The 11,188-nt window shown below is 37.2% G+C and overlaps 1 protein-coding gene across 1 annotated transcript; it reads right to left on the bottom strand.

Annotated features, from left to right (window-relative positions):
* Nucleotides 1-1,214: 1,214 nt before the first annotated feature.
* On the bottom strand, nucleotides 1,215-4,462 carry LOC145166660 (NAC domain-containing protein 54-like). Its single transcript, XM_079085681.1, has 7 exons — nucleotides 4,359-4,462; nucleotides 3,921-4,193; nucleotides 3,099-3,376; nucleotides 2,668-3,009; nucleotides 2,135-2,554; nucleotides 1,982-2,057; nucleotides 1,215-1,895 (listed from the first exon to the last, which is right to left on the bottom strand). The coding sequence occupies exons 2-7, from the start codon at nucleotides 4,075-4,077 to the stop codon at nucleotides 1,315-1,317; spliced, it is 1,854 nt and encodes a 617-aa protein (XP_078941807.1). The 5' UTR covers nucleotides 4,078-4,193; nucleotides 4,359-4,462; the 3' UTR covers nucleotides 1,215-1,314.
* Between the last annotated feature and the right edge of the window lie 6,726 nt (nucleotides 4,463-11,188).

Here is an 11,188-nt window from a genome sequence, read left to right as displayed (position 1 = left end):
CCTCACGGTAAGATACAACCATTAGAGATTCCTGTATAGCAATGGAAAGACATCACCATGGATTTTATCACGAAGCTTCCCAGGACCGCGCATGGAGTAGATTCAATATGGGTCATTGTGGATCGTTTGACCAAGAGCGCGTGTTTCATTCCGATTCAGGAGAGTATTTATGCAGAGAAGTTGGTCGAGATTTATATCAGGGAGGTGGTGGCACGTCATAGGGTATCGGTATCAGTGATTTCTGACAGGGATGTCCGGTTCACTTCGAGGTTCTAGAAGAGATTTCATGACGAGTTGGACACTCGTCTTCATTTCAGTACAACTTTCCATCCACAGACCAATGGTCAGAGCGAGCGGACCATTCAGACCCTCGAGGATATGTTGCGTGCTTGTGTGTTGGACTTTGGTGGGAGTTGGGATACGTATCTTCCGTTAGTGGAATTTTCGTATAACAACAGTTATCACGCTAGCATTGATCGACCTCATTTTGAGATGCTCTACGGGAGGAAATGCAAGACCTCGATTTGTTGGGGGGAGGTCGATCAACGGGTTATGAGGAGTACCGAGGTGGTGCTCAAGACCACTGAGCCGATTCAGTAGGTTCGGAGCAGGCTCCAGACAACTCAGAGTTATAAAAAAACTTATAAAAAATGTTGCAAAATTTTTTAATAAAATTTCCAATTTTTTTTATAAGTCTTAAGAAAAGATTGCAATAAATAAATTTATGAAATGTTTAGATTATATTCTTAACAAAGTTATAAGATCTTGGCTAAAAGTGTAAATATAGAATGTGACATGTGTAAAAAAACAATTTAAACCTAATTTGAAATAACAAAAAACTGAAAAATAAAAACCCGATAGAAATTACACAACCAAATACATTATCTACTTTTCTAAAATGGAAAATGAAAATGAAAACTGAAAAAATTAACCAAAAGTTGTTTTCAATAAATTTCAATAAAAACTGAAAAGGAAAACTCATCGCATCTGTTAGAATTTTTTTTTTTATAAAACTAAAAACTGTTTTCCACCCTATTTCAAAGCTTCCAAACTCAAGGAGAATGTATAACCCATTGTTCCCTATCATGTGATAACAGGCTTACGGGTTAATCTCCGCTATACCCCCGATTCAGAGGTGTATCATCTGATACCAAAATAAAATAAAATAAAAGAATAAACATTTTCTTTAAATGATTAAATGTGAAATTAGTAAATTACAAGTAATATAATTATATAGCTTTAAATTTTGGAAACATATTTCCTAGTTACACAATGTTTTTCTATAGAGAATACTTTCAAATCAAACAAATTAAGTTAAGAAAAATTTGGCATGTAATTATGATGCATCCAAATGGTAGAAAATGCTAAAGCCAAGGTCACACATGGCCATATCACCTTCTCCAAAACCACACTTGAAATGCTCCATTTGTCCTTTATCTCTATGTTCTTGCCATCGCCATCGTCATCCTCTGAGGATTCATCTCCAAGATAGATGCAACATATTAGCAAAAGAGAAACCAGGTTAACCACTGGACTCGTTATCTCCTTGGTGCTCACCTTCAATGGGTTCGAACCCACCAAAGTTTTAAACTTCTCCAACGCAAGCGTCTTCCTATGCTGTGTTTCATGTGTTGTAATCATCCCCGGGTTGAGTTGGACCTTAACTGTTTGCGATGGCACAATCTTGTGAAAGAATGTGTTTGAGACTTGTCGTGTTGAGACCAATAATCCATGACTGACTTCGGTCTTTTGATACATTTCAAAGGTTGGAGTGGTCGAGATATCTTCCAAATCACCATCTAGGAAGTTGTCGCTTAGGTTGTTCTGATCTTGATTCAGGAATCCGAGTGAAAAGTGGTCGTCTATGTTGCTGTGACGAGTGTTTTCTCCTGAAACTGGATTGAGTCTCGTTTTAACAACAAAATTGACGAACGTGTAGAGTTTCTTTGGAGAGTAACTAAGACTTATAAGTCAGTCGTACCTTGAACCTCGTATTCATCCCTTTGAAAACTTGATATACTTTCCACTGGAATACTCTTGTAATCATCCAGAAAGGCCTGTCGATATCAACAAGAATTAACTATCTTAATTTATAATACAACAAGAAGAAGAAGTCATTATGTAGCGTACATACCGTCTCAAGTTCTTTGTTCGACATTCCCACCCATCTCAAATTCTCTACCATTCGATCTGTTTTCAATTGTTCTTCAACATCACCAATCTCAATAGACCTTGAAATTTGATCGTCTCCCATGGATCTAAACGATCCCATGCCTTGCATTTGATTGCTATTGTTAGGTAAAAACGAAAAATCATTATCGTTTCCAGCATAACTTCCACCCCATGTATCCTGGTTGATCAGATCCTGAGAAACTTGTGCCACGGAAAGGATTTCCTGCAAAAAGTCCAGCTGAGATCCGGCCGTTGGTCCATTTTGTGGTATGTTCTTCAAGTCGATATAGTTAGTCACATCCTCATGTTGGAAATCTTGAACCTGCAATGGAGGTAGAGATAACCTATGCTGCAACCTTGCACATTCCATAGCTATATCAACCTGAAAAAAAATTCAAAAACACAATTTTCATCCTTCGGTTATACGCATGCATGGGAAGTAGATTAAAAATGTGTATAGTTAATGACCATAAAGAGCTCAGAGTTTGTACGTACCTTTGACGCTGGATAAGGAAGATTGAGACATGATGAGTTAGTGAAAGATGGATTTGTGAAGGTAAATGCATCTTCCGATAAGTATTGAGTCCATTTGACGTCATTTATATGATTTTGATTGTGTGATCCATGGAGAATATTGGTTGATGAAGATGAAGCCATTGGTGGTGTTTGATAATTACAAGTCTCCATGTCTTCACCTCCTCTTCCACCCTCAGAATAAAGGTCGATACATGATGAGAGATCGCTAGCTGCGGTTGCATAATGGTCACCGGGCACAGTTGTTTTTGGAGGGATCAAGCTCTTCTTGAACACGCGACAAAGTGAATAAGCATCCTGCAACTTTTAATCATAAAAAAAGATCGAATGTCATGTTATGTAACGATTAAATGGTATGTTAATGGAGTCTCTGAACAAGAAACGTGTCAAACCTGCAAGCCAGATGCAGTTTCGCATTCTCTTTCATCAAGACGATACTCATGCATAACCCAATCTGTACGAGAGCCATGAGGTGCTCTCCCTCTGTAATAAACTAGGGTTTTCTTCATTCCCATGGCTCGCGACTGTGAATTTACTTTCCTGTCCTTCCCTGTTGCCTTCCAATACCCACCTTTGGTGGCTCGATTTGTTCTTGATCCATTTGGGTATTTACGATCTCTTGGACTAAAGAAATACCATTCTAAGTCTTTGCTTGGCAACAAAGATTTACCTAACAAAATTTCAAATCTCAATGATTAAAATATACAACGGATATAATTTAATTAGATTGTTGTGGCTAAAATTTGTTTAAACATAATAGATAAATTAATTAATCATCATAAATGCATCATTATGAATCAATCAGAAGAGATGAAAGAATAAAGAAAGAAAAAGATGGTGATCATCTTCATCATTGAAAGAAGAAAAAAAAAATGTAGTCAAGATCTTTTCTCTTTGCTTTTTGACTTGAATCTTTTATGAGGTGATTGCCAAAATTATGAGTTCTAACAGTAACCTAAAAAGAAGTTTGGACCACCTTTAAAATACCTGCTTTTAATCTCCTCATGAACGAATAGATTTGAAACCAATGATTTTTTTATTTATATTTTTTTTTTATGTTGTGATACTTGGATAAATTATAAAGCAAAAGAAATTCCTTCATATATAAACTTACTATAGATATGCATATCATGGAATTCTTTAAATATAGGATAGGACCCGATAAATACCTAATTTAGTAATTTATGATATCGTAAAGAGGAGAAACTAATTACCTGGTAAATCCCATGGTTCGCATTTGTATAGATCAACTTCAGGGATAACTTCAAGCTCGATTTCATGGCCATTGATTTTCTTTTTGAGATAGTATGCAACGAGTTCCTCATCAGTGGGATGAAAACGGAAACCAGGAGGCAATGAAACAGGTGCCATTGATGTGGATTATTGTATTTTTTATATTGAAGTGATTCCAATTATGGACCAGACCTCAAATGGCAGGCGAACTTGGTTATACCCAGAAAAAATCGGAGTCTTTAGGAGCAAGATGACTGCATAAGAAGTTGATACGTTTAGCCTTCATAGCACTAGAACTCTACGCGTTTGGATATGTATATAAACAGAAATATAGAAGATGATATTGTGGAGAGAGAGAGAGAGAGAGAGAGAGAGAGAGAGAGAGAGAGAGAGAGAGAGAGAGAGAGAGAGAGAGAGACCTGAGGGGAAGAAGATACAAAGGGAGAGAGCTGCAGGGAACTGAAAGAAACGAGGGAAGGAAGAGGGGGCTCTAATGGGGGGTTTTGATAAGAAACAAAAAGAGATTCTAGAAAAAGTAACTAGGGTTTGGGTGGGGGAGGGGGTCTCCTTTATCTTTAAAAAAATAGGGTTTTTGCCATCAGCATCATACTTGATGCTTTTTTTCTTTTCTTGGTCTTTCTTCTCAAGCGCCTCTTTCTCTCTTTTTCTCTTTATAATCTCTCATATATTTTTTAGGGAAATTATCAACTTGTTTATTAAATGTTCTTAATATATAATTAAGTAAAGAATATTGTGAATACTATGTAAAAGGAGCATTAAAATACGAGAAACCAGAAAATAAAATTATGGTTTCATAAACGAGAGAAACTATGATCATGTTCGCAGTTTCTAAATTTATTTTCAAGATCTTATATCAGATACTAAGTACTGTTAGTATTTTTACAATTATCTTCTTACATGATAACAAAGTTCCTACCTGTTAAGCGTATGATTTTACCATTTATTTTATAATTAATGATCGATAAGTTAACTATTTTAGAACAAAAGAATCAATATTTTTACATGTTGGCAAGGAGGAATGTTTGTCTCATGTGTGTATGGGAGTTATGCTATTCTTGGAAGATGTCCTTTCTTGTAATCCGAGCCATGCATTTTACAGACTCACTTCCTTCCATGTCTTATGTTCCACAGGATTCCATCCACACTTTAACGAGAAACGGTTTTTGTTGACGGTGGGTCCCACCTTCCAAAATTTGGCGGCGTTCTTGATTAACGGTTAATTAAACAACTTTCCTTTTCACCTTTCATTTTCTTCGCCAAACACACCGACACATACCTCCCATATAATAGTTTATTCAACAACAAAACCTATGTTTAAAGCTACATATTTATTGATGATCAAATTGTATGTATGTTTTCGATCAATTGCCTAGCTTATGTATTTTATCACACTATTCGTTATAAACTCCTATAAAATACATTAGTTATTTGATTTGAAAAAAAAATTACATAATTGATTAAGAGTTAAAAACATTATCAAAAAAAAAAAAAAACCAATTTCTAGTTAATATGTTTCAAATTTGAAAAGATGATGAACCTTTTTCTTATTCATAGAAAAATTGTTCCTTTCCTAGCTTCTCGCTACCCATAGTTTGCTTCTAAAGACTTGTCGTTCAAAAGAAAATGTTTGTTAATTATCATAGTTATTAAAATGTATATTTAAGATGCCGGAAGTTTGATTATAGCATTTGTACAAACGATAAACCCATTAATTTTGAGAGTACATTATTATTATCATGTTGGTCCTTATTTAGTAAAGCATGGATGAGATAGGTCTTATATACTTTTAGTTCAACTGCGGGAGGCAAAATATCACAAGGAAATTAATTGATTCCCTTAGTTAAATTAAGTTAATGAAAAAGTAACATCCTGTTTCCCGTAATTTCTTATTTCAGGATCGTGGGCCGGAAGACGATTGTGTAAAAGCTTTGAGCCTTAAGGAGGTACATATTAGACCTTGTGGAATGTAGTAATGATGGTTGAGAGATCTAACCGTTGAATTGTGTTTTGGGCCGAAGGGTAAAAAGGGAAAAGTCATAGGTCGGGTTCTTGCATGAAATATGGATTTTTGTTCGAGAAGTTTTTAGCCCAATATATTTAGATAATACTGTAGAGCTCTTTAACACCTTCCCGTGGATATAAAGAACGTTGAAAAAGGAGTTGGAACGAAGAAGTTACAATCGTTTGAAGTTATGATGATTTTTGGGTTAGCCACGTACGTTGGGCGTACGGGGAGTACACTAGGTGTACTAGGGCATCCCTAGTACGCTGGGCGTACCAGGAGTACGTTGGGCGTACGTGATCAGTGCCCAAACCCTATTTTTGTGGTTTGAGCCCTATTCAAGCTCCTTAACTTCCCCAAACTCACTCCATTCTCAACCTTCACCTCTCCAACACCCTCTCTTGAAAGCCGAACCCTAGTTTGATCCTTGTGAGCAAAAAAAGGTGTTTTTAAGTGCTTTGGAGTATTCTTGGTGCACCTTGAAAAAGAAGGAACTCATTGAAGAAGCGTTGGTTGCATTAGAGCTTGTAGATCCAGACCTTGTTCACCTTAATCTTTCTTCTGGAGGTATAAAGTTTGAATCTTGATGATGAAATTGTTAGATCTAGCTAGTTTTGGGCGTTATGAGCTTTTGGTCACTTTAAGTGCAAAAAGTTTAGATCTTGAAAGTTTGTGACCTTGTTATGGATAAAGTTGGAAACTTTATCCATCTAAACATATCATATTGATTCAGATATGAAGGTTGGAGACTTGGACTTAATGGATTAAGTTGAAAAAGATGCACTTTTGGTCCCTTTCAGACTTAAAGACTAGATCTTGTTTTTTGGGACCATTCTAATGGATAAAGTTAGAAACTTTATCCATTATGGAGCTATTAGGAAGCATAAAAATGCGATCTTGGCCCTTCTATCCCTTCCATGCACGAGTTGTGATGTCTTAATGGATTAATAAGTTATGGTTTTAGCTTTTGGACCTTCCCTAGCCATAGAAAGTCATAAAGGTGGAAGCTTTATGAATTAAGACAATGTTTTGAGGCTAGATCTGAGTTTGGGTGAAAAGTACTTAAGGGATTAAGTGCTTAATGGAAATGATGGAACCAACTCGAGTACGTTGGGCGTAATTTTCGTACGTTGGGCGTACTAAGCCATCCCATGTACGTGGGGCGTAAGTTGAGTATGCAGGGCGTACTCAACCAGGCTTGGACTTTGACTTTTGTTGACTCCATTGACAGTTGACTTTTTGACCAAGTTTGACTTTAGGTCAAAATTGAGGGTTTTGACTAGTGATTAAGATTTTATATGGTCCTGATGTTAGTGGATCAGCAGGAGCAAGCAGGGTAGCAGGGAGCGTATCACAGTGTTCAAGGGTTTCTTCATTTCAGTGAGTTTCGCCTTACTGTACCCGTGGGTCGAAGGCACCAATGTCGGTCCACTAGTTTTGGTGATCTGTTAGTAGAGGGATGCCTTAGGGATTACGTAACATCCCCAAAAAAATCATTACATAAAAAAATTTTGTTTTTAGATTGATAAATCGTTAATACATATCTTTCCCATAAAACCAATGTAACCAAGATTTAGCAGATCATCATCAAATCAGTGTAATTCACAAAATGCGGAAGCATGTGGTGTGTGCTCTGCAATCAATCTGAGCCCGTCTAATTGAAAATCGGAGTACTTGAAACATAAACTGAAAACTGTAAGCACAAAGCTTAGTGAGTTTCCCAAAATACCATATAACATACAACCATAGAATATCATGGGACATACTTATAGTGCCATGGGCTCCCCTCATGGTCTTTACGTGGAATACCATGGGTCCCCCCATGGTCTGATATCCAAGTGCCACAGGCTACCCCCATGGTCTTTACCTGGAATGCTATGGGCTCCCCCCATGGTCTGATATCCAAGTGTCATGGGCTACCCCCATGGTCCTTCATGCAAGTATCATAGAGACAACTAGCATTCCACATAACAAGTAATGGGTCGAAATTTGTGCCTCCCACCCATGGATATAGTGAGAAGACTCACATCGGATAGCTAAAACCCATGGATACTCTCTGTCTGCAGATCCGCTAAAATCCCTACGCTATTAAACAAATAACACCCAATTAACAAATAGGTTCCACACCTAATCCAATAATCCATATATAGGGTTAAAAGACCATTTTACCCCTCACCTAGTTTGTTCCAAGACTAAGGTCCAAACTCTCAATCATAAAGGCCCACAAACTAATAATCATCCAAAGCCCACTTATTCGAAATTGGGTACAAACCTCTTACATGGTCCTTACCCTAATCCCCATTAACTTTTCCCTAATTAAAAACACACATTTTCAGATAGCCCAACAAAGCCCCAAGCAACTAAGCCCAAAAGATAGCCCAAACCAAAGCCCAAAACATACAAGGCCCAACAGACCGAGTACACGGGGCGTACAAGCACGTGTGTGCAGCAGACTCGCTTGGAGGCTTTGAGGCTTGTATGCTAAGCGTACCTGCTTGTACGCCCAATATACTCACCCTTATTCAGCCCAAACTCGATTTTCAATTAATCCATTAATACAAAGCTTCCAAAACACAGATCTGACCTCCTTGAGCTGGATTATCTTGTAAGGTTGTCAACTTTACGTCCATACATGACTAAAAGAAGCTCTTAAGCTTAAAATGGAATTAATGGATGACTTAATGCGTGCATGATACCAAAATACACATAAAGCTTGTACCTTTATGCTCAAGGATACCAAAACAAACTCAGATCTGAAAGGATGAACCCTTAAACAACCTAACTCATCCATAACCCAAAAAGGAGACCAAAATCATAATAAACTAGTCATGAAGAGATCTAATCATACACAAACCAAGATACAAACTTGATACCTGAAAAAGCTTCCCCACAAGATGATGATCCTGGATCCAAAGTCTCTCTACCAACCCAAACAACTTCAAGCTTCTCTTCTTTCCTTCCCAAAGGCAAAATGTGCACTAAAAACTGTAACGCCCGTGTTTCTAGGCTAGGCATTAATGATGATGTAATAGTCTAGGCCAACATTTGTAATTTGTTTTGAAATAATAAGATGTATTATTTGAGTATTTTGTGTTTTATACTTAATTATTATGATTTAATGAATTAAGGATAAAAATAAGCGTAAAAAATAAATGTTTAAATAAAGCCAATATCTATGATGAAAGTTGTAGTGGTTGAAACAAGGATTCCGGAGATATTAAGAATACCGAAATCCGAGTTATAACGAAGAAGTTATGACCTGTCGAAGTTTCGCGACAGAACCGACACGACACTGTATGACGTAAAAAGTAAATTTTCGATAAACTGCTTTTTAGCCTTAACTATCTAAACGAAAGTCGTAGTGTTCGTTAAACCGAGAGCATGCATAACAAGATTGTCCAAATCTAACTTCGTATGAGGAAGTTATGATTTTTCTAAGTTTCAGCTTAGCAGTATGCAGCCCGAAACTCGAATTTTAGATCGAGTATTTTTTAGCCGAAACAACCTAAACGAGAATTGAAGATCTTGTTGATAGTAGTTCAACGGTAAAAAGACAGACGAAAAAGGACGTCGGATGAAGATGTTATGAATTTTTAACGGACTTTTCCTGTCCCGGCCTGTTAAAAATATAACTTTAAAAATAAATTCAAAATTAGCCGAAAGAGTCTAAACGAAAGTTGTAGAGCATGGTCTCACCTATGCGTGGATATAAATAACGTCAAAAACAGAGCTCGTATGCGAAAGTTACGAATTTTTGAAGTTTAAAAATTCGGAGTACGCCCAACGTATTCGTGTACGTGATCCAGAGTCAGTCACCTCCCCTACTCCTTTGCATGAGAAACACGTGTCATAGCTTTAATGCGTCTGATATGATCCCTTCGTACACCCAGCGTACTGGATGTACGCCCAGCGTACTGGTTGAAGAAGGAGCACGCCCCGCGTACCATAAAGTTACGCCCAGCGTAACTCGAGTGTTCAGCCACTATAAATAGTGATCAAAGCCAGTCGTATTTATGTTACAAACTTTCACTTCTCCCACCTTATACTTTCTTGTATGCTACACTAAATACCCCCAAGCCTATTATATCATCCTAGCATCGTAAGCAAGTCCCGGAGAGCCCGAAGATCCCGAGAAAAGAGTTTTTCGAGACGAAACTCGGCCCGCGTGAAGCCCGGTTTTTGGGAAAACATCCAGGTTTTATCGGAAACGATCGTTTTAAGAAATGAAGTGCTGCCCGATTATCGTTAAATCAGGTGAGTGTATAGTCACTTTCATCTTACACATAGATATGAAGTATTTTCTATAAAATACGTGCTATGTGTAATTATATTGTTTGTTTATTTGAGATAGGTGTTGAATAGATGTTTTATACAAGTTTTAAACTGTATATGTATTTTTATCTACAAATATGTTGGGTAAAACATGGGTAGATGAAATAGTTGATGTGTGTTAAAATGATGAGAGACCTCGATATTGTTATTGTTTCAGTCATCTAGCGGAGTATAGATAACGACCACAGACTTTTCTAGACAGTCTAGTGGAACGCTAGCAGGCTCGCAACCTGTAGGTGTTTGTGAACTTAGTGCTCAATGGTATACTCCATCCCCCACATGGTTGCCTTATTTGACATAAATGTTGAGGAATCCTTAAAGCAGTGTTGTCACCCCGATGAAAATCCTTAGGGTAGGTCCCTTATGAAAGGTGTTTAGGGACGTAAAGTGAGGATAACGAGAATGGGTAATCAGGGTTATTGTTGTTTGATGAAATTAATAAATTTTATTTATTGTGGGTTGAAAACCCTATAAGCTCACCAGGCTCCCAAGCCTAACCCACTCAGCTTTTTGTATTACAGGTAGTGGACCCCGAGCATAGTTGGATGATGACGAGGGATTTTTGGATTATAGGCCAGTAATTGTAAATAACTGTTGTAAGGCTTATAATGTACTGTTTATGCTTTTGGTCTGTATCGGAACATGACATCCCGAAGTTTTGTTATATAATGAAAATACATTTCTTTAAGAAATGCTTTGATAAATTTTTATTATATTTTGTTTTGGGAACAAATTCCGCAACACCTTTTGGAAGATTACTCTGATTTTATTTTAAAAGCATAAACTAAATCGGTCTTTTCTGGCCGAGAAATTTGGGGTGTCATAAAAACCTTCTAAGAGCTCAAAAACACCACCAAGAGGCTAAAAGGGTCGATCTAGGGTTTTTAGAGTATG

The sequence above is a fragment of the Lactuca virosa genome, chromosome 3, assembly GCF_052849685.1.
Source record: "Lactuca virosa cultivar CGN04683 chromosome 3, Lactuca_virosa_CGN04683_v6, whole genome shotgun sequence".
Lineage (NCBI taxonomy): Eukaryota > Viridiplantae > Streptophyta > Magnoliopsida > Asterales > Asteraceae > Lactuca > Lactuca virosa.
This window is presented reverse-complemented; position numbering and strand designations above follow the sequence as displayed.